We start from the raw sequence: 22,973 nt of genomic DNA, 5'->3' as shown, positions 1-22,973 counted from the left end.
CTGCGCCCCGGGGGGCAGAAAGGTAGGGGTGGGGGGCCGGCCTTCCCAAGCTTGTAGCCCCCGGCTCAGCCGCGCGCCAGTCGACCGGCCGGGGATGCAGCGGGTGCGCCCGGCCTCGGTGGGGCCATGGCGCCCCTGGGACAGACCCGGGCCGGACCGGGCCGGGCTCCGCAGCTTCCTGTGGGCTCCTGGCGTTCGGCTCCAAGCCCGGCTGCGCTCTCCGCGCTCGGCGCCAGCCCCGGCTCCCCCCGCCCCGTCCCGCCCCTCCCTCCCGAGGCTGTCAGCGCCGCCCCCCCACTCCTGCGACCGGGCCAGTGGGGGGCAGCCACCCAAGGAGGGGCCCTCCTCGCCCACGCCGAGCCCCGCTCCCGGCGGGGAGGGGGCGCCGGAACTCGGCTGTCTCCCAGAGCGCTCTGCCTTAGCCGCGGCGCGCACGGGCCCTAAGCGGTTAATCCGATCGGAAAGAAGACAGCCGACTGGTTGGCGGTGTGTCACTCAGTCGTTCATCACGACGGGGGCGGAGCCCGGCGCTGGCGTGTCCTCACCGCTACCCCGGGTCGGTGGGAGGCTTTGGGGAGTGGTCCGGGGTGCCGCGGGCGCCGGGAATGGCAGCGGGCACCATGGGGACCTGTGGCCTGTGAGTGGGGAGTGTGTGTGTGCGCGCGGGATGGAGGACGGCGAGGGTGCGCGCCCGGGGCGGGATGTGCAGGCACGTGGCCCCTGGCGAGTGCTGTCTGTTTTCAGTGGCGGCTGGAAGTGTGTGTGCGCGCACGTGGTCGGCTGCTGCCGTCTGCCTGCGCCTCTGGCTTTCTCTGGGTGTCTGTGCGTCCGTGGGTGAGGGACGCGTGCGCACGTGCGCTGCCTGCCAGGAGGGTGTGCGCCTCTGCGGGGTCCGTCCCGTTGGCCTGGAAGTGAGGGGCAGGAGTGGGCCTGTGTTTGGTTTGTTCCCCACCCACACTGGCGCTGGTGTATGTTGTGGTCGGCTTGAGAGTCTGTCTCCATCATCTGGCGGAGTGTTTAAGGAAGGCTGCGTGTTGTTATTGTTGTGTGTGTGTGAACCTGAGGCTTCTTTGGGGGTGTTCCTGGAATGTGCCCACTTGGTAGCCCTGTGCGGCTGGCCGCAGAGGGGACACCCTGGTGGCTGATACCCCGGCCACCCGCCCACCCCCCTTCAAGATATCCTTGCCTCCTCCAAGGCACTACTACGACAGGTAAACCGAGGCAGGTGTCGGATGGCAAAGAGCGCACCCGCCGTGCCCTTTTCAGGCGAGTAAACAGCCGAGCCTCCTCCCCGCGGCCCCCGCCGGCAGAGCCCCCCTTCCGGCTCCTAAATCGGGCTTCGCCGTGACTCACACACCCGCCTCCCCCAGCGCCGCGCCAAGCAAGCGAGCAAAGACAGCGGGGCCGGGCGGGGGGGGCTCCCACCTCTCCGAGGCCTGGCCGAGCCCTAGCGGCTTGTAGGGCTGCGAGGAGCACCCCAAAGTGCTTCCCAGGCGTAACCGGACACCGCTCCCTGCCCGCGTGCGCGCTCCTTCCCATAGAGGGGCTCCCGTGGCCAGGCCGTGCCGTCTGCCACCGCCTCCCCCACGCGCTCTTCTCCCTTTATTTTCATGTGTCGGTCTCCAATTCTCACAGCCATTTTCTTCCCGCCAGAGGGGGCTCCCAGCGTGGGCGAGCGCAGAGCGAGAACCAGCAAGCCCCTCCCCTCACTGGGCATCAGAGAGGGCTGCCCAATTCCCGCCACCACCTCGCCGGGAACTCCCCCATCCAGGACACCCGACTCCACGCGGGCTTCGAGGAAATTTTCAAGGGCTTTAGGTCAGCCCAGGAGGGTCCTGAGCTGGAGGGATTGCTGGGAAGTGAGAAGAGCGGTGGGGGTTTGGAGGGCTTGTGGCCTTGGAAAGACAGAGGTGCACACTTGCGCACATCTGGACACAGCTGGCGCTGCAAAACCTGGAAGGTTCCGGGGGCCAAGCCAGGGCTGTTAGAGCCGAGTTGCCCCCCCCCCAGCATCCAACCAGCCGGATCCAAAGCAGGGTACAGCCTAGGGGGAAGAGACGGGGGGGGGGGGGCAGGCAGTGGCTGACTTCCTCACACTGTGGGGGACCCAAGTAGTCCCCTGCTGGTCTGCCTTCCCAGTCGTCCTCAGGGACAGTGGGGAGGAGGTGTCCCCGGTGCCCTGGGAGAACCCCAAAGGAGCAGGAATCACAGGACTGCCCTTCCATCTTCAGGCCCCACCCTGCAGGCATCCTGTCCCCAGCCCTGGGTAGGCCCCAGCACACCCTCTCCGTGCCCACACCACCTGCGGGTCAGCCAGACCCCCAATGCTTGCAGGACAAGTGTCAGCCACTTTGGTCAAACATAGGCAAAGCTGAAGCTGGGGTGGGAGCCAGCCGGCCACCTCCCTGCCTACCACCAGCCCGTCACCCCCCCTGCCCGCCACCAGCCGGCCACCTCCCTGCCCGCCACCAGCCGGCCACCTCCCTGCCCGCCACCAGCCGGCCACCCCCCTGCCCGCCACCAGCCCGCCACCCCCCTCCCTGCCCGCCACCAGCCGGCCACCCCCCTGCCCGCCACCAGCCGGCCACCTCCCTGCCCGCCACCAGCCCGCCACCCCCCTCCCTGCCCGCCACCAGCCGGCCACCCCCCTGCCCGCCACCAGCCCGCCACCCCCCCTGCCCGCCACCAGCCGGCCACCCCCCTGCCCGCCACCAGCCGGCCACCTCCCTGCCCGCCACCCCCCCTCCCTGCCCGCCACCAGCCGGCCACCCCCCTGCCCGCCACCAGCCGGCCACCTCCCTGCCCGCCACCAGCCCGCCACCCCCCTCCCTGCCCGCCACCAGCCGGCCACCTCCCTGCCCGCCACCAGCCGGCCACCCCCCTCCCTGCCCGCCACCAGCCGGCCACCCCCCTGCCCGCCACCAGCCGGCCACCTCCCTGCCCGCCACCAGCCCGCCACCCCCCTCCCTGCCCGCCACCAGCCGGCCACCTCCCTGCCCGCCACCAGCCTGCCACCCCCCTCCCTGCCCGCCACCAGCCGGCCACCCCCCTGCCCGCCACCAGCCGGCCACCCCCCTCCCTGCCCGCCACCAGCCGGCCACCCCCCTGCCCTGCCTGCCACCCCACCTGCGGTCCTCTCCTCCCGGCCCTGTCCCCTACCTGTGGGCCGAGGCCTTGGTGACGCAGATCCGCGGTGGCAGGAGCAGGGGCAGCGTGGTGGGCCGAGGTGGCACAGGGTGTGCGGGGTCGGCGGGCTCAGGCTGCACCCAGCCCAGGCCAGGACCAGAGGGGAGGCGACGCCGAGGACGGCGCAGGTCGGCCCCCAACATGGTGGCACGGCCAGGCTCGGGGTGTCCAGGGGCCTCTGAGGAGGGACAGGAGGGCCGGGGTCGGGCTGAGGCCTCCCCAGCGCGCACACACCTCAGGCCTTAGGTAGCCCTGTTGGGGTGCCCTGCCCCTCACCCCGACTCCTAGGGCCTCCACACGTGTGGGACCCCCCGAGGACACCGCCTCTTGGGCCAGGGGCAGCTGTCCCCACCCTTCACGGCCAGGAGGTCCCCCTCTGTGCGCCCCCAACCGAGACCCTCAGAGAATCTCCCCCACCCTCGCTTCCAAAATCCCCTCGCACTTCAGAAAACCCATGGAAGACCCTCCTCACACAGACCTCTTAGTTAAAACAAATGGGGCAGCGGCATTTAAAAATAAAAACTGAATCCAGGTAAACTGAGGTACGGGGAAGGGCGCCATCTTGAAGTTGCCTCAGACGCTGAGGGCGCCCCGACCTAAGCCCCGCCCCTCGCACCCTGCACCTGCCCCGCCCCTCAAGGCCCCGCCCACCAACCACAGCAAGCTGCGGCTCTTCGTCCCGCCCCACTTCTAGGCCCCGCCCCCCCGCGCCTCAGTCCAGGCCCCGCCCCTCAGGCCCGGCCTCCACCGACAGGAAGCTGCGGCTTCTCTTCATCCTGCCCCTACCTAAGCCCCGCCTCTCCCCAGGCCCCGCTCCTCAGCGGCTGTGGGCGGGGTCTGGGCAGCTATGGGGTGGGTTGGGGGCTGGGCCTGGGCCGCTGAGTGAGGCTGTGGGCGGGGCCGGGCGGTTGTGGGCGGGGTCTGGGCGGCTGAGTGAGGCTGTGGGCGGGGCCGGGCGGTTGTGGGCGGGGCCTGGCCGCTGGGGCGGGGCCTGGGCGGCTGCTGGGTGGGATGCAGTCGTCGCCCCAGCGCCCCCAGGCTTCCCCGGGCCCGGGAATCCCTCGGCCCAGGCCAGGCGGGCGCTCCCGGGCAGCGCTGGCCGCGTGCTGGCCGAGCTGGGGGTGTGGAGGAAGTGTCTCCTCCGAGCTGCTGCTGCTGCGCTTTCCTGGCCCGAACCCGAAATAGCTGCCGCGTGCGGGGGCCGGGCGCGGAGAGACGGCTGGGGCACAGATGGGGGCCCCGCGCAGGCAGACAGGGACGCTTGGAAATAGCAACCAGACAGACAGGGACAGACAGGGACGCGGGTGCTCGTCCTGCTGCTGCCCGTGCGACCCCCGCCCGTGCAGGGGCCCTCTGAGCATGCAGCCATGCAGTGCCAAGCGCACCATATTGCGCCTTCAGGGACCCTCTTAGCGCTCCAGATGCGTGGTGTCCCTCCCGGGCTGTCATGAGGACTCACGAGAACTCAGAGGCCCAAGTCCCTCCGCTTTGCCCCCTCCAGCACACCCCAAGTCACCTCCTTGTCCTGGGCTGTGTGCGGACGCCTCAGGCCAGCTGCGACCTCAGGCCCCCGCACCGACTGTTTCTGCCCCAGTTCTGCAGCATTGTGTCGTCTGGCTTCCTCGAGGTCTCATTTGGAGGGGGGACATTTTCCCTCCCTGCTTTACCCCCCATTTCAGTTACGAGTTCCCCTCCTGCAGGGGTCCTGCTTACGAGACCCTGCTGTGCGCCCCAACCTTCTATGTGTTGCTTCTGCCTCCCTGCGTGGCCCGTAACCTGCAAGAGTGCGGGGCTGTCTTGTCTCTCCTTCCTTAAGGTCTGCTGGGGGCCCAGAACTCAGCCTGGAAACGGAAACCCCAGATTATCCATGGGTGTTTGTTCAGCGCCTTGCCAAGGCTTTGAGAGGGCTGGAAACACAGTTGCCATGTTCCTACCAGTAGCTTTGACACCGCTCCCACTTAGCCATTTTTTCACTTAAAAAAGAAGGGGCAGCTCAGCTGGCTAGTCGTCTGCCTCCAAGTGCCAGGATCCCATAGGGGCACCGGTTCTAATCCCGGCAGCCCTGCTTCCCTCCCAGCTCCCTGCCTGAGGCCTGGGAAAGCAGTGGAGGACGGCCCAAAGCCTTGGGACCCTGCACCTGCATGGGAGACCCGGAAGAGGCTCCTGGCTCCTGGCTTAGGCCTGGTCCACGTGGGGAATGAACCAGCAGATGGACAGTCTCTCTGTCTGTAACTCTGCCTTTTTTTTTTTTTTTTAATGAAGTTGAACAGAAAGGACTGTAGACTATAGGTACCCTAAATGTGTTACAGGGCAGCAGAAGGCCCACCTCCTATCCAAGCAAGTTTCTTTGTCTTGCCTTAAGGCTCTCGCTGGGGCTGTGGCTGAAAGCCAGCTGCTGGCAGTGAATGCGAAAGAGGTAGACAATCCCCACTTCCTCCTCCCACACACCGTCTCAATGAAGGAAGGACAGAACGAGGCAGACCTAGCGGGAGGGGCACACTGTGTGTGCTGACAGGTGCACCTGTGTGCACAGGCCTGGGGGAAGCCAGCCGCGTGCTGGGACGTTGAAACGGAGGTGTGTGTGGGCTGCAGAAGGAACCATTCTGCCTCCCAGGACGCCTCCCGCTCCTCTGTACCCTAGGGGTAGCAGACCTGATGGTTGCCACGGTAACTGGGTAACCGGAGAAGGGCAGGCACCTGCTTCAAGCCTGGTATATCACTCTGACCTCAGGCTACTACCAGGAAGGGAATGGGGCACCCTTCAGGCAACAGGGTCACCCTGCACCGATGACAGGCACATGCTAACAGCCCCCACCAAGTAAGGGCCAAAGCAAACCCCGCTTCAGCCTGTGTGTCAACCGGTGTTTAAAACTCCCTTATGGGCCTAGCGGCTAAAGTCCTCATCTTGAATGTGCCAGGATCCCATATGGGTGCCAGTTCTAATCCCGGCAGCTCCACTTCCCATCCAGCTCCCTGCCTGTGGCCTGGGAAAGCAGTTGAGGACGGCCCAAAGCCTTGGGACCCTACACACGTGTGTGAGACCCGGAAGAGGTTCCAGGTTCCTGGCTTTGGATCCGCACAGCACCGGCCGTTGTGCTCACTTGGGGAGTGAATCATCGGACGGAAGATCTTCCTCTCTGTCTCCCCTCTCTGTATATCTGACTTGCCTCCTCCCGCCACCTCACTGCATTGGCCTCCACGCTGGGCTGTCAGCCCTGGCGCCTTGGCACCTGCTTGACGCTGCTGATGAGACAAGTCCCAGATGCCCTGCACGCCTGCCCATGTGTAACCCCAGGATCCCGGATTGGAATGCTGCCTGCGCCCCTTCTCCGAAGTGGCTCCGAGCTTGTGTCCCTGGGAAAGCGACAGTTGGTTGGGCTCCTGGCCCTTGTGGGAGACCAGAGGCTGTCCCTGAGCCCTGGTTTCTGATGACTACCATGGTAACCAGAGAAGGGTGGAGTTTGCCTCCAACCAGACCCAGAAGGGATGGCGGAATTCTGGGGGGCCCCTCAGGCCGTGAGGCCACCGTTGCACCAATGAGGGGCACAGACCCATACCGCCCACCAATAAGGGCTGAGGCAACCCGTCTCGGCTTCCGGGTCAAGGAGAGTTTAAAAGGGCCGCTTCCCTGTCTCTCCCGCGCTCTTCCTCCTCAGCCCACTCTTTCATGTCTGTCTTCCTGCTGCACAGGGAAGGGACGCCCGCGGCCGTGGTTCCCTGAAATAAAGGCCATCTAAATGCTTTTCATCTATTCGGCTGAGTTACTCTCTCCCTGGTGGTCGGCGAATCTAACATTTTGGTGAGCAGCGAGTCTAACAGTCTCAGGCAGGCCCTGATGGTCACTGGAAAATGAAGCAGCAGATGGAAGCTCTCTCTCTCTCTCTCTCTATGTTGCTTCCACTCTCTGTCACTTGGACTTTCAAATGAATACATCTTAAAAAGAAGAGGAAATCAGGGAGGGATGTTACTCTGTGTAGTTTCCTGGTCCAAGCAGCTGGGCTTAGAACTGGTGCCCACATGGGATCCCTGCATGTGCAAGGCGAAGATATAGCCAGTTAAGCCATTGCACCAGGCCACAATAAACAAATAAACTTAAAAAAAAAAAAAAAAGCAATAGGGCCCAGGTGGAGCCTAAAGCCCTCACCTCACATGCCCAGGAATCCCCTATGGGCGCTGGTTCTAATCCCGGCTGCTCCACTTCCTATCCAGCTCCCTGCCTGTGGCCTGGGAAAGCAGTGGAGGACGGCCCAAAGCCTTGGGACCCTGCACAGCTTCTGGTTACAGATCACCTCAGCTCCAGCTGTTATCTCTATAAATCTGCTTTTCAAGTAAAAGCAAATACACCCTTTTAAAAAAAAAATATTATTTGAAAGTCAGATATACAGAGAGGAGGAGAGACAGAGAGGAAGATCCGCAGGGATCAGAACCAGCACCCTTATGGGATCCCGGCTCGAGTAAGGCGAGGACTTCAGCTGCTAGGCTACTGTGCTATGTCCTAAATAAATAAATAAATAAATAAATAAATAAATAAATAAATAAGAAAGACCTAGAGAGCTCATCTGAGTCCCCGAACTGTCTGCACAGCCTCCCGGGGTCTGCACTTTTGTGGGAGGGGGGAGCTGGTAGCCAGGAGCAGGCCTGTGGTTGGTTCGGCTGCAGTGGCCACACCCCTGGACCTTTGGAAGTCCCTGCCCACTTGTTGGGTGGGCGCTGGGCAGAACTGTGCCTGAGGGGGCGTGAAGAGAGGGGCAGGATTGCAGGGCACGGCCGGGGGCGGGGTCCTGAAGGGTCGGGGTCAGTTCCCATATCCATTCCGCTGTTTCAGCAAGGAGGAACTGGAGGGGGCTGGGTGGGTTCAGGCCAAGTCTCCATCTCGATGCCAAATTACAGCAATCCTGGCTGTAAATCCTATGGAATACCTTCCACTGGCGACCCAGCACTTGCTGTGTGCTGTCCCCCCACCCCTACAGAAAGAGAAGGAAAACGGGCAGACGGGCAGCCAGAAATCTCATTTAATCCCACACCAGCGCCAACCCCCACCCCACCCCCCTGCAGGTTCACAGCAGGCTGGCGGAAGGAGGAGGGAACCCTGGAGGTGCCATCCCCCGTCTGGGGTTCCTTGGTCCTTCACTGCACGGCAGCCCAGCGATGCAGTTCAACAACCCCAGCGACCAGGGTAGTCCCCCAAAGCATGGGTCAGGGCTCCCTCCCCACCCCTGCTGCCCCACACCGAGTGGGTGGGTGTCAGGGCGGGCAGAGGTGCGGTCTCAGTCCCGAAGGCACACTAAGCAATCTTTAGCGCTGATGGGGGAGCTGCAGGCGCCCAGTCCGCAGTTCTGGAAGCTGGGGGACTCCCCGCACCCCGTATCCCAGGGGCTGGTCAGGGGAGGGAGACCTGCGTCTACTTGAGGATTCCCAGGCATGGGGGTTCTCTCCAGGTACCCCCAGGCTTGGGTGTGTGTGTGTGGGGGGGGAACGGGCAGCTATTCTCCTGGGAATCCTGGGGTTGGCGAAAGCTCCCTCCATCCCCCCATCCATCATCCCAGATCCCTCTTTCCTGGATGCCAGACCCGACCCTCTCCACACTGAAGCTGGCAACCCAAAGCTTACCTTTACAGAGGGGTGGGGAAGGGGATGTCCCGCCCTCTCCCTCTCCGGCTTGTGTGATCCCAACCCTTATGGCTGGTGTGTGTGTGTGTGTGTGTGCGCGCGCGTCCGCGAGCGCGCGCTTGAGGTGCCGGACTCGGTGGGAGGTGCTGGGAGCAGTGGGGGGATGACGGGGACTCCCCATCTCCCCCAGAGCTCTCCCTCACCCTGCCCGCTCGCCCTCCCCGCCCACGGGCAGCTTTGAACGCAAAGCAATGGGGAGACGTTGCAGCGGCAGCGTCCATCTCGGGGCGCCTGGGAACCACCACCCCCTTTTTTTCACTCCTCCTCCCCTCCTCCCAAAATCTGGAGACCTCATTTGCCCCCTCCATTTGCTCCACGACGACCCTCAGAGGCTGGAGGACCCTCAGAGACACCCTGGAGCTCCTTCCACTCCACTGGCCCCTCTCAGGGCACCCCTTAATCTGAGATAATCCCGCGCCCAGGCTGCAAGATGCAGCCTTTTTGTTGTTGTTTTTTAATCCCGGAGTATCAAAGTGCAGGCCGGGTGCTGGCGTGGGGTGCTGGAGGAGGGGTACGCAGGCTCAGCGTCCCTGCGGAGGAAAAACGGGGTCTCCCCTACAGCTGCCCCCTCCCCAGTCCGGGATGGTCAGGAAAACCACCCTGCACCCCTCTCCCGTCCGCCTCCGTCCTCTGCACCCAGACTGGGGCGCTGGACACCGGCTGCTGGACCCCAGCGACAGCCAGCAGCCTTGCGCCCCAGTGGGGAGGGCTGGGGATTCGAGGGCGCGCGTGTGTGTGCGCGCGTGGGTCCTCGCCTACGGGTGACCAGTGAGGGGCTAAGGCTGTGCGGGGTCCCCCCACCACGGTAAGAGCAGGATCCTATCACCCCTCCCAGGCTCGCATCCCGACCCCCAGGGCAGGATCTTCCCCAGCACCCCAACCCGGGGCGCCCCGTCCCCAGGATCCCGCGCCCTTCCCTGGGCACCCCTCTCTGGGCCCGGCTGAGGCCTGGGCGGCCAGGGGGAGGCCCGGGCTCTCCTGTCCAGGCCCCGCCCCTGCAGGGGGGCCTCGGGTGATGTCACTGCAGCGTGGCTAAGCGGACAATCCTCCTCGGCCCCGTCAACTGCCCACTTGGGGTGGGGCGTGGAGAGGCGCTGTTGGGGGCCGCGTCCCCTCTCTCTGAGGGACCCCCTCGCCCCGGCCCAGGAGGTGCCTGGTTGAACCCCCCCTCCGCCCTGTCCAGGGAGGCTAGGTCATGGAGGGACCTCCTCGGGTGGGGACGGGGTGCTCGGGGCGCACCCCCTTTAAGGCGGGCTCGGTCGCTATGGCCGCCGCCGCGGTTCCTAGGGATGTGACGTATTGTGAGGGCGGAGGGGGCCGGGGTCGGCAGCCGGGCGGAAGCGGAAGGGGCGGGTCTCGGTGGGCCGAGTGTCCAGCTCTTGCTTGCTGCCGCCGCCCGAGCCGGAGCGGGCGGGGAGGCCGTCGGAGGCAAGATGGTGGACTACAGCGTGTGGGACCACATCGAAGTGTCGGATGATGAGGACGAGACGCACCCCAACATCGACACGGCCAGCCTCTTCCGCTGGAGGCACCAGGTAGGGTGCGCGCGCCGCCCCCCGTTTCCTGCCCTGCACCCCCACATGCCCGGGGACCGCTGGCAGCGTTCTGCCCGGGGGACCCCGCTCTGGACACTTGGGGGGCTCTCGGTCGGAGCTTCGCACCCCTCGATTCGGCCCGCCGGGGCGCCTCCTATTTCCACCCCAGCCCTGGAGGCGCGATCGCCCGGGGCCCTGGAAGGGGCCGCCCCAAAGGCACCCCCTAATTCCAAACACCTGAACTGAACTTGAGGATCCGGACCCCGAATTCTGCTAGAGAGCATCCAATTCCTGTTTCGGAGACCCTTTTTCTGGGGTGGGGTCTCGTGCTGTGCCCCCCACCGACGCTTGTGAGAGCTAGACCCCCCACCCCCACAGTCCCCCCAATAATTGGGTTTTATCCTGGAACCTGCTTTCCTGGGGACATCTAGGGCTTCCCATGCAGATCTCAATTCCTCAAATACATACATATGTATATATATATATATATATAATATTTTAAATCCTGAAATTCCTTTTCCTGAATGGCTACTCCCTAATTCCCGCTCCTGACAAGGACCCCCCCCAGTCCCCCACCGAGGAGCGTGCAGGGTTTTGGAACCAGCAACTCCAGTCCCACCTTTGACCTTTAGGCCACACCTCCCACAGACCCCATTTGCACCCCGAAACCCCAGGGGGATCCACGTTGTCCTTTGGGGGAGCCCCCGTTTGGATTCCCCGTCCTGTGACCCTTCCATTTATAGATTCACTCAGGACAGAGAACCAGCCACCTCCCCCCAAACTCCAGACATCCCAGAATCCCAGCTGTGAATGATGAGGGTCCCACCTTCTCAGCGCAAGTGCACCCCCAGGTCCCCCGTGCTGGGCTGCACCTCCCAGGACCCGCCAGGTGGGAATTCCGCACCTCACACACACACCTCTTCCCTTTGGCACCTCCAGGTGTTGATCCAGAAACTCCCTTCTGCAGCCTTCCTCCCCAAGCCTCCCCCCAAGTGGACCTGCTGTGCTAAGTCTGGGAAGAAAGTTGTAGCACTTGCATCTCTTGCCGTGTGTGTGTGTGTGTGTGTGTGTGTGTGTGTGTGTGTAGCATCTTATTAGGAAATATTTAAGAACTCCACGAAGACTATTCTTGGAAACACCTATTTATTTCTGGCCCATAAAGAGGTTAATCTTTGACTGTGTCTGAGTGGGGGCAGCACGGTTTGGTCCTGCGGGGTGGAGTGCTGGCAGCGAGGGGACGTTTCCTGTCCCGGAGCCTGGCAGGCAGGCGGGCAGGCGGTGTGGTGCAGAGTGGGGGAGGCAAGCTTGGGTTCTGATCCCTGCGCTCCCCATGTTTGGGTGTGTGTATGAGGCCGGAACATTCCAGATCTTTCCAGGTGCTGAAACGGGGACAACACGGGTCCCCTACTTCTGGGAGGCCCTTCCAGGAAAGTGAGACCATGAGGAGGGCTCTGGCAGGGGACAAACCGGGAGGGGACCTGGCAGGGTACCCACCCACGTTAGAGGGCCGGGATTCCACACCCACCCACGTAAGAGGGCCGGGATTCCATACCCCGTTTCCTGCCAGGGCACACACACCCGGGCCAGGGGGATGCAGTTTGAGTTCCTGGCTCCTGGCTTCCGCCGCCCTGTGGACCACTCACCTGGGAGATGGGAACTCACGCGCACTCTCTGCCTTCCAAATTAAAAAAATGAAATTAGCAAGGTCTTTTTGTTGAAGATGTAACAAGAAAAAAATATTGTCAAACAGTAATAATTTTTTTTTCTAAGACTCATTTTCTATGAATTTGAATATTCCTTGTATGCGTGAACTTCAAACTGTATTGCACTCCAAGAGAGAAGTTTTTTTTTTTTTTTGATTTATTTTTGTTGAACCAAATTTTCCCAGGAAATATTTTCTAAAAACTTTTCAGTTTCTTCTTTTAAGTGTTTTATTATGTAAGATTTAGTTTATTTGCAAGGCAGAGTTAGAGAAGAGACGGGGACCTGTTGCACCCACGGTTCATTCCTCAAGCGCTGCAACAGCCTGATTCCAGCCGAAGCCAGGAGCTTCCTCTGAGTCTCCCACATGGGAGCAGAGGCCCGAGGAGTTGGGCCTCCCTCTGCAGCTTTCCTGGGACATTAGCAAAGAGTGAGATGGAAAGTGGAGCCCCTGGGACGCAAACTGGTGCGGCTCTGGGTTGCCGGCACTGCAGGCCCAGGGTTAGCTGGCAACGCCATGGTGCTGGCAACGCCTTAGTTTATTTGAAAAGGAAGAGTTACAGGGAGGGACAGGCCAGACAGAGCTCTCCCACTCACTGTCTACAGCAGCCAGGTCTGCTCCCTCTCTCCCTGGGTGGTAGGAGACCATCTGCTGCCTTCCCAGGGACATTAGCAGAATGCTAGGACCCCATTGGTGCCCATGGGGAACGCTGGTGTCCCACGTGGCAGTTTAACATGCTGTGCTATGGGGCTGACACAGTGGCTCAACAGACTAATGCTCTACCTGCAGGTGCCAGCATCCCATTGTGCTTGCCGGTTCGTGTCTTGGCTGCTCCAGCTTCCCATCCAGCTCCCTGCCTGTGGCCTGGGAAAGCAGTGGAGGACGGCCCAAAGCCTTGGGACCCTGAACCCACGTGGGAGACCCGGAAGAGGCTCCTGGCTCCTGGCTTCGGATCAACTCAGCTCCAGCCGTTGCAGCCGCTTGGGAGTGAATCAACAGACAGAGGATCTTTTTCTCTGCTTCCCCTCCTCTCTGGAACTCTGACTTTCCAATAAAAACAAACACATCTTTTTTAAAAAATTAAAAGACAAAGTAAAACTGTGCTGTGTCACAAAGCCAGTCGTTATTATTTGAAAGGCAGAGTTCAGGAGAGAGAGAGAGAGATCTCCCATGTGCTGGTTCACTCCCCAAGTGGCTGAAACAGCCAGCGCTGGGCCAGGCTGAAGCCAGGAACCTGGAGCTCCAGGCGGGGCTCCCACAGGATGCAGACGCCGGCTTCTGCTGCCTGTCCGGCTGCATGAGCAGGGGCCTGGATCGAAAGCGGAGCAGCCCGTGTGGGAGGCCGGCCCCGAAGGCTGTCCCTGCATTTCTCTAAGTACCTTCCCGGGGGGACTGCTGCCTGGGCTCAGAGCCCAGCTCCCGGAACACTAGAACGCCACGCAGCTTCCAGCACATCGTGGGCTTGTTCTGTGGCTCAGTGTGTCCACCCCGTGGGGTTGATGGGACGGCTCCTTATGGCAGAGTTACAGAGAGATGGTCCATCGTTGGTTCATTCCGCAAGTGGCCACAGCAGCCAGGGCTGGGCCAGCCGGAGCCAGTGCCAGTCATTCCATCCGGGTCTCTGGGCCGTCATCTGCTGCCTTCCGGGTGACGTAGCAGGGCAATGTTATAGTTTGTGTAATCTGTGGTGCTTTTGGCAATAGCTGCCGCCTGCATCATCATATAGGTAATTTCTTTTTTTTTTTTTTTAAAGATTTATTTTATTTTTATTACAAAGTCAGATATACTGAGAGGAGGAGAGACAGAGAGGAAGTGGAGCTGCCGGGATTAGAACCAGCAGCCATATGGGATCAAGGCGAGGACCTTAGCCACTAGGCCACGCCGCCAAGCCCCTATATAGGTAATTTCTTGCTCATAGTAACCACCCCCGAAATGTCCGAAAGGTTCCAGAACGGGACACACGGAGCTCTCTCCTTAGCTCCCCAGCTCTGTTGCCCAGAGAAAGCTGCCTGCGATGCTGCATCCAGGGAGTCGGCACGTCCTGAACTGCCACAAGCCTCGGTCTCCCTTATCTGCACGGCAAGAGGGCAGGGACACAGGTGGCCCCTCAAAGCTGCCCTGGCTCCCACACGCCCTCCCGGATGAGAGGTGCCAAGCCTGAGCCGGGCAGGCTGCTGCCCATCTGGTTCCAAAAAGCCTATTTTAGCCTCGGCCTCCCTGGCGGCCAGTCAGAGGACGCTGGCAGTGGGGGGCGGGAGGAGGAGACAGGTTCCTGCACCCAGCTTGGCACCAGCCCGTGTCCCCTAGCCCAGGGACGAGGTGGTAGGAACCAGGACAGCTTTCATCTCTTCCCTGACTTATGCCCACCGCATGGACTGTTTTGATGCCTGACTCTTGGCGGGTGTGTGTGTGCACACACATGTGTGGCTGGGGACTGGCTGGGAGGTCCAACTGGGCCTCCCACTCTCACCTCCGTGTGCCCGGCCTTCCGCGCAGTGCGCGTGGGGAGGGCGGTGGTGGCACAGCCTTGGATGAGGCCCAGGGGTCAGTTAGCCGGTCATTGTGGGGACGGTGGCAACCATGAGACACCCCTGACCGCGCGCCAGGATCACTGCAGTCACCCAGGGCGACAACCCATTTCATAGAGGGAGCAGACCAAGTCCTGGAGGTGCCAGAGACCTGAGTGACGTGGCACCGGCAAGAAGTCGGAGTTGGGCATGGGGCAGTGTGGGAACAGCCCCCCTGAGTTCGTTAGCCAGTAGAAAGCCAGTCGGCGCCTTTGCTTGTCTGCACTCCAGAAAAGAGCATGAGAGCGAGAGAGTGTGCGAGCCAGCTTGCTGGTCCTCGGGATGAACACCCAGCCTGGACAGCCCCCACACATTCTTACATGGCTCAGCTCCCTCTGGGTCGCCTCCTCAGTGGTGTGAGAGCCGGCCCTGACCACTGTCCAGCTGTCCAACCGTCCATCACTTGGCACCGCCAAATACTTCCTTGGCAAAACCGATGACAAGGCCCAGCTTGTCCTGAGCACGTTTAAGGTGGAGAGGTCTGGGCAGGTTTGTGGGGGACCCCCACAAGTGAGGCCTCCCTTGGGGACACCTGCACTCCGGTCAGAGGGCCCGGTCCCAGTCCTGGCTGACCCAACTCCGGGGCAGCTTGCTGCCAGCGGACATCGTGTGAGGCAGTAGATGATGGTGCTCTCAGTAACGGGGACCCCAGCCGCCCTGTGGGACCCCAACCGCCCTGTGGAGGACCCCAACCGCCCCATAGGAGACCTGCATTGAGTTCTGGGTTCCTGACTTGCGGGCATTCGGGGTGTGAGCCACATGGAAGATTCTCTGGCCCTTGGTTAGGTTTTTGTTTATTTGCTAAGCTGTGGCATTTGGCTGCCTAGATATATTAAGTGCATTTGATTTTTTTTTTCTTAAGATTTATGTATTTGAAAGTCATTATTAGCCGCTGATTCACTGCCCAAGTGGCTGCAGTGGCTGGAGCTAGACCAGCAGAGGTCAGGAGCCTCTTCCCTGGCTCCCAGGGACTTGGGCCAGCCTCCTGCTTCCCTGGGCGCATGAGCAGGGAGCTGGATTGTAAGAGGGGCAGCCGGGACTTGAAGAGCCTGCCAGCATCTCGGGCAGCAGCCCCACTGGGCACTCCGCATGTACAGCGCCCGCTGGAGCCTAGCTGGGTCAGGCACTGCACGCCCAGGGGCCGAGCGGCCCACCCGCAATCTGAATGGGGGTCACTGACAGAGGGGACATCCCGGTTCAGCTGCTCTGGTCCAGCCAGGCAGGGGTCGGCTGCAGAGAGGGCTGGAGAGGGCTGGTGCAGGTCCCAGGGGACAGCGCTGAGGACTCAGGCTCCTCCGCAAGGTGGGCGACAGGGCCTTGAGCTGCCCGACTTGGCGTGCGCACAGGGGCCCCGAGTAACGGGCCGTGGCTGCCCTGCAGGCCCGTGTGGAGCGCATGGAGCAGTTCCAGAAGGAGAAAGAGGAGCTGGACCGGGGCTGCCGGGAGTGTAAGCGCAAGGTGGCCGAGTGTCAGCGGAAGCTGAAGCAGCTGGAGGTGGCCGAGGGCGGCAAGGCAGAGCTGGAGCGGCTGCAGGCCGAGGCACAGCAGCTGCGCAAGGAGGAGCGCAGCTGGGAGCAGAAGCTGGAGGAGATGCGTAAGAAGGAGAAGAGCATGCCCTGGAACGTGGACACGCTCAGCAAGGACGGCTTCAGCAAGGTGCGCGGGCTGGGCGGGGCTGGGCGGGGCTGGGCGGGGCTGGGCGGGGCTGGGAGGGCGCGTGCGCAGGGCGCCGGGACTGGCCGGGGCTGGAGAGGACGCACCCCACCGGCCTCCTGTCCCCTCTGATCTGCCCCAAGGCCCACGCCCTTGCTCCCGCCTCCTTGATGCTCCGGCCTCCTTGATGCTCCCGCCTCCTTGATGCACCTCCTGCTCCGTGGCTGGGCTGGGCGCGACGGCCAAGGCCCCCGCGCCCCCGGCGCCCCGCCGCTGCCGACCCCCAGCCCACCACCCTTCTCACCCCACCGCAGAGCATGGTTAACACCAAGCCCGAGAAGGCCGAGGAGGACTCGGAGGAGGCCAAGGAGCAGAAACACAAAACCTTCGTGGAGAAGTACGAGAAACAGATCAAGCACTTCGGTAAGTGTGTGTGCGTGCGCACGTGCGGGGGTCGTGGACCGCACAGGGGAGGGCAGGGTGGAGCCAGCGGTGCGGCGGACCCCAAGGGACGCCAGCCACCCCCTCCTGCGGATACCTCCCGGCAGGCATGCTCCGCCGCTGGGACGACAGCCAGAAGTACCTGTCGGACAACGTGCACCTGGTGTGTGAGGAGACGGCCAACTACCTGGTCATCTGGTGCATTGACCTGGAGGTGGAGGAGGTGAGTGGGCGGGGCCTCTGGTGGGGATGGGGCTCAGGGGAGGCCTGTGACGTCATCGCTGTCCCCCACCCGCAGAAATGCGCGCTGATGGAGCAGGTGGCCCACCAGACGATCGTCATGCAGTTCATCCTGGAGCTGGCCAAGAGCCTCAAGGTGGACCCGCGGGCCTGCTTCCGGCAGTTCTTCACCAAGATCAAGGTGGGCGCCCTCAGGGGACTCGGAGGGCCGGGCAGGCCGGAGTGGGGCGGCAGGGCCTTGGGGTCACCGCCATCCCCCACCCCGCAGACCGCTGACCGCCAGTACATGGAGGGCTTCAACGACGAGCTGGAGGCCTTCAAGGAGCGCGTGCGGGGCCGGGCCAAGCTGCGCGTCGAGAAGGCCTTGAAGGAGTACGAGGAGGAGGAGCGCCGGAAGCGCCTGGGCCCCGGAGGCCTGGACCCCGTGGAGGTCTACGAGTCCCTGCCGGAGGTGCGGTGCTGGTGGCCGGTGGCAGGGCGGAGGGCGGCGGGCAGCGGGTGGAGGGGGACTCACTGACCCCACCATCCCCCACCCCTCTAGGAACTCCAAAAGTGCTTTGACGTGAAGGACGTGCAGATGCTCCAAGATGCCATCAGCAAGATGGACCCCACCGTGAGTGCCCCGCCCCCAGCCGGGAGTTCTGGGGACGCGGGGAGGGGGGGCACTGGCCATGCCCCAGCCCGCCTCACCCCCCTCAACCCCCCAGGACGCCAAGTACCACATGCAGCGCTGTATCGACTCCGGCCTCTGGGTTCCCAACTCCAAGCCCAGCGAGACCAAGGAGGGAGAGGAGGCGGGCCCCGGGGACTCATCGCTGGACGCCGCCACCCCCAAGGGCCGCGAGCAGAGAGATGCCAGCGCGTGACCCGCCACCGCCTCCCTCTGTGTCCCCTCTTCAGAAGTTGAAAATATAGATGCCATCTTCCCAGCTCCCCGGCTCCTGCCACTTGGCTGCTCCCCCTGCCGCTCCAGGGGCCTCACCCCTGCCCGCCCCTCCTCCCCGCGCCCTGCTCACTCCTGCAGCTCTCATCCCACTCTCTGCTTTGACTCGAGGGGCTGCTCCGGCTGCCCCCGCCCCGTCAGCATCATGCCAAAGGCCCAGGGGTCCAGGGAGGGGCAGGGGGTCCCAGGACTGCTCCACCGTTAGGGGAGGCTCTCGGGCCCTGGGGCCCAGGCGCTCACCGCAGAGTCCCGTCCGCATTGTTCGTCTCCTGTTTGGAAACAGCAGTGATCTTCCAATAAAGGATTTCAGACACTTCACCAGGCACAGGGCTCAGTGGCTGATCCTCTGTCTGCAAGTGCCTGCATAACACGTGGGCGCTGGTTCAAGTCCCAGCTGCTCCACTTCCCATCCAGTTCCCTGCCTGTGGCCTGGGAAAGCAGTGGAGGATGGCCCAAAGCCTTGGACCCTGCATGGGAGACCTGGAAGAGGCTCCTGGCTCCTGGCTTCGGATCAGCTCAGCTCCATCTGTTGCGGCCATTTGGGGCCAAGTGGGTGGATGGGAGGAAGGTTGGAGGGATTGCTGGCCACCCAGCCCTCAATACCCATGGCTGATTCCACTGTGGCTCACACGGATTCCGCTGCCTGGGACTCGTCTCCCCTCGGTTCTGTCTGTCTTTCGGCCTCTTCCCTCACCAGTCGGCCCCTAACACACACTCACACACACTCGCTGCCCTCCTGGACTGCCCACCTCCCACGCGGCTGGCTCAGCCCGCCCTGGCAGAGGGTGCTCGTGAGCACGCACGCGCACCGGGCGCCCACCCTCTCGGGCCTCCCGTGACCAGGGAGGTGCCTGCTGCTGCAAGCCCTTCCTGCAAGGATGGGGGAGGAACCGTCCACAGTTGGGGTGTGCCAGCCACGGGGCTTCGCCCTCAGCATGGTCCACACAATACTTCAAGAAAGGGGGCCCTGGCAAGAGGGTTAGGAGTCTGCTCTGGGGCCGTGCTGTGCATGGCAGGTCACTGCCTAATTCACTGTGTCCCACAGGGGCAGCAAGTCTAGTCTCGGCTGCTCCACTTCCCATCCAACTCCCTGCTAATGCGCCCAGCAAAGCAGCAGGGCCCCTGCAGCCACATGGGAGACCTCAGAGCGGCTCCTGGCTCCTGGCACAGCCCTGGTTGGTGTGGCTGTTTAGAGATAGAAGTTCTAAACTGTGTCTCTCCCTCTTGCCTTTTCAAATAAAGAATAAATCAAAGATGGTGCATGTTTCCTGACACTTTTGTTATTGCTTGAGAATGAGTCATCTCCCATTTGTGTCTCACACCACAGAGGGCCACAGCGGTTAGGGCTGGGCCCGGCAGAAGCCAGGAATCGGGAGCTCCTCCAGGGTCCCCCACGGGGGCAGCCTCTGCTGCCTTCCTGGGCACATGAGCAGGAGCTCACGGCACCCCACAGCACAGTACCACCTCCTCAGGGAAGTCCTCCTTAACCTTCCACAATGCAGACTGCCCAAGCACCCTACTTTTCAAAGCTCAGTGTTGTCATCTCCCCACCAGGAAGGGGAAGAGTCTGCCAGGGCCCGAGCTAGTCGCTTTATCCCCACGACACCCACAGCCCCCGGTGCCTGGTGCAGTGGCCTAGCAGCTGAAGTCCTCACCTTGCACACACTGGCATCCCCTATGGGCGCCAGTTCATGTCCCGGCAGCCCCACTCCCCATCCAGCTCCCTGCCTGTGGCCTGGGAAAGCAGTGGAGGACGGCCCAAAGCCTTGGGACCCTGCACCCGCGTGGGAGACCTGGAGGAGGCTCCTGGCTCCTGGCTTCAGATCGGCCCAGCACCGATCATTGCGGTCACTTGGGGAGTGAATCACCGGACGGAAGATCTTTCTCTCTGTATGTCTTTCCAATAAAAATAAATGAATCTTTAAAAAAAAAAAAAAAAAGTCCAGAGCCCTGAGAAGGGAATCTCTTGGCTAAATTACAGAAGTCCTGGATGGGCTGTGGTGCCCAGGCCGGGCAGCAGGGGGCAGCCGTGGAGCGCAAAGCCGACCATCCCTTCTTGGCGTTGGGCAGGTGGCGGTTCCCGAACCCCTTAATCAACCTCTCCTGGGAAACAGCTCAAAGACTGTATCACCTGCTGGCTTTTTATCTCTTAGGCGCCATCAGGACTACAACTTTCAATACTAGGTTCCTCTTAGATAATTTTGTGTTCACTTTGGCCTCCTGAGGCCGTGTTAAGCTCCTGGCCACTCTCCTGCGTGCCTTGCCCCTGGACTTTGTGCAGCAGCTGGTGAGGCTGGCACAGCACGTTAGGTGGCATGTGCATCCCAGCTCAAGAGCACCTGTTCCAGTCCCTGCTGCCCCGTTTCTGATGGAAATGGCACGAGTGTGTGGACCCCTGCCTCCCACGTGGGACGCGCAGATGGAGTTCCGGGCTGTGGACATTTGGGGAGTGAACCAATACCTCCAAGTCTTTCCGCGGGTGAATGTGTCCGATATCCCTGGGACGCCATCGGGGCTGGGGCCCTTTAGATAGCACCCGTGCACACAGCGTGCCTCTGAGACACAGCAAAGTTTACAGGGCAGCTAACTTTTCTAGAATGCGCTGGTGGGTTTTCTGGGGACGGTAGCTCCATACGCCTGCCCAGCCAGCAAGGCTGGGAATCCTTGATCCCTGGAGAATACCCGTCTCGGGGTTCCCTTGGGCGCCTTGGGCGCCTGGGTGGGAAGAACGTGGGTTTGGCAGGTCCCTCCTCCACGGGCTCCCCACTTCCGTGGGCTCAGGGGATTGCCCCAGGACAACCTGCTTCCTGGGGCTGCCATCCCAGCCCGCCCAGGCCTGTCTCTACCTTGACATGGAAAGTCCCTCATGGGGGCAGCGGGGAGCCCCTTGATGTTGGGCAAACCCTACCTGTTGGTCACGCGATGGGCCTGGAATTCGGAAGTTCCAGAAGGGACATGTACAAGCTTCTGGGGTCAGTAGGGAGAAGTGGGGATGCTATGTTGGGGTACTGGCCATAGCCTCCACAAAGGGGCATGGCTGCCACTTCAAAGAACATGAGGTGGGAAGCTCTGGCATTGGTGTAACTCTGATAATTGGTTTCTTTCTTTAAAAGTCAGAGTTGCTCAAAGAGAGGTTCACTCCCCAAGTGGCCACAACGGCCAGAGCTGAGCTGATCCGAAGCCAGGAGCCAGGAATCTCTTCCAGGTCTCCCACGCGGGTGCAGGGTCCCAGGCCACAGGCAGGGAGCTGGATGGGAAGTGGGGCAGCCGGGATTAGAACCAGAATCCATATGGGATCCCGGCACCTGCAAGGGGAGGATTAGTCAACTGAGTCATTGGAAAAGCCCATGGTAGATAAAATTCTAAGAGGCTAGTTATATTCCCTTTCACACTTCACAGTGGAGTCTGTCTTTCTTTTTAAAAAAATGTTTATTTAGTGGGGCCAGATTGGTGGCACAGCAAACTAATCCTCCACCCTGTGGCTCTGGCATCCTACGTAGGTGCCAGTTTGAGTCCTGGCTACTTCACTTCCCATCCAGCTCCCTGCCTGTGGCCTGGGAAAGCAGTGGAGGACGGCCCAAAGCCTTGGGACCCTGCACCCGCAGGGTAGACGCAGAAAAAGCTCCTGGCTCCTGGCTTCGGATTGACTCAGCTTCCACCGTTGTAGCAGACAGAAGATCTTCCTCTCTATAAATCTGCCTTTCCAATAAAATTTTTTTTAATAATCTATTTACCTATTAATTCTGTTAAAAGCTAACTAAACAAAACTAGAAATTAAAAAAAAAAGACACCAAGTGATTTCATTCAAACATGAAGCAGGGGAAAGCCCGGGACGGCCGGGCAGCTGACCCTTGGCCCCGCTGGCAGGCTGGGGAAATGGCCTCATTGTATTATCGAGATTATTACCATCATTGTTATGATTGCTGGCCATCCTGCACTTCCCGTGGGTCCCCCCAGCCCCCGCCTCTCCCGGTGGAAGCGGCTGCTGTAGAATCTGGCGTCTGGACTTTCCTGTTTCTGCCCTCCACGGAGGCCGCCGGAAGCCCAGCCTTGGGACCCTGCCCGCCCGTTCTGCTCCCGCCTGCCGGGCCAGCCTCAACGCCCCTGCTTTCTGTTCCCTGCAGTTAGTAGTATTTTTTTTTTAATTTTTATTGCAAAGTCAGATTTTAAAGAGAGAAGGAGAGACAGAGAGAAAGATCTTCTGTCCGCCAGTTCACTCCCCAAGTGGCCACAACGGCCGTTTCTGAGCTGATCCGAAGCCAAGAGCCAGGAGCCTCTTCCAGGTCTCCCACGCGGGTGCAGGGTCCCCAGGCTTTGGGCCGTCCTCCACTGCTCTCCCAGGCCACAGGCAGGGAGCTGGGTGGGAAGCAGGGCTGCTGGGGCACGAACTGGTGCCCACATGGGATCCTGGTACGTGCAAGGCGAGGACTTTAGCCACTAGGCTACTGCACCAGGCCCGTGTTTTGTTGTTGTTTTGTTTTTGCGATTAATTTATATTGGAGATGCAGATTTCCAGACGAATCTCCCATCCTCTGGTTCACTCGACACCACGGCCAGACCAGGCTGAGGGGCGGGGGTGGGCCTGCAGGGGACAGGGGAGGCCAGCACTGTGGCACAGGAGGGGAGGCTGTCCACCCAAGGGGTCCTCCCCCCAGGGTGCCAGGGCTGCAGGCGGCGGGATGGGGTGCAGGGAGCGGGCGGGGACGCCCGGGGTGAAGGGCCAGGCACCGCAGGCCGAGCCCCGCGGCAGGGCTGCTGGCGGGCTGACCGGCGCCCGGAGCAACCTGCACTCTGGACTGGACCCGCCTGAGCTAGCCACAAGGCACCCTCTTCCGCCCGCCGCCGCTACCGCCTTCGGCGAACCGCCCACCTCTCGCTCCAGCCAATGGGAGACGCCACAGCCCGTCCGTGGGCTGAACCACCCAATCGAAGCTGCGGTTCGAGTCAGCGCCTAGAACCAAGCACCAATCGGAGCGCCGCGGCCGCCGGCGTGAAGCAGAGAGGGGAAGCGGAGACTGACCAGTAGGCGTGCACGT

General features: G+C 62.0%; 1 protein-coding gene across 1 annotated transcript; it reads left to right on the top strand.

The window, feature by feature from the left end:
• Positions 1-10,177: 10,177 nt before the first annotated feature.
• On the top strand, positions 10,178-17,925 carry CDC37 (cell division cycle 37, HSP90 cochaperone). The gene is made up of 8 exons (XM_058657719.1): positions 10,178-10,391; positions 16,041-16,316; positions 16,628-16,736; positions 16,862-16,977; positions 17,053-17,175; positions 17,263-17,445; positions 17,536-17,607; positions 17,702-17,925. Exons 1-8 carry the CDS (start codon positions 10,290-10,292, stop codon positions 17,858-17,860), a joined length of 1,140 nt encoding a protein of 379 aa, XP_058513702.1. The 5' UTR covers positions 10,178-10,289; the 3' UTR covers positions 17,861-17,925.
• Positions 17,926-22,973: the final 5,048 nt, after the last annotated feature.

This window comes from Ochotona princeps, chromosome 33 (genome assembly GCF_030435755.1).
Source record: "Ochotona princeps isolate mOchPri1 chromosome 33, mOchPri1.hap1, whole genome shotgun sequence".
Taxonomy (NCBI): domain Eukaryota; kingdom Metazoa; phylum Chordata; class Mammalia; order Lagomorpha; family Ochotonidae; genus Ochotona; species Ochotona princeps.
This window is presented reverse-complemented; position numbering and strand designations above follow the sequence as displayed.

Bases quoted from the DNA above. Each gene is read 5' to 3' on its own strand.
- CDC37 (XM_058657719.1), top strand. From the start codon at position 10,290: ATGGTGGACTACAGCGTGTGGGACCACATCGAAGTGTCGGATGATGAG. The intron at 17,446-17,535 runs GTGCGGTGCTGG...CCACCCCTCTAG, and splicing joins TCTACGAGTCCCTGCCGGAG to GAACTCCAAAAGTGCTTTGA. The intron at 17,608-17,701 runs GTGAGTGCCCCG...TCAACCCCCCAG, and splicing joins TCAGCAAGATGGACCCCACC to GACGCCAAGTACCACATGCA.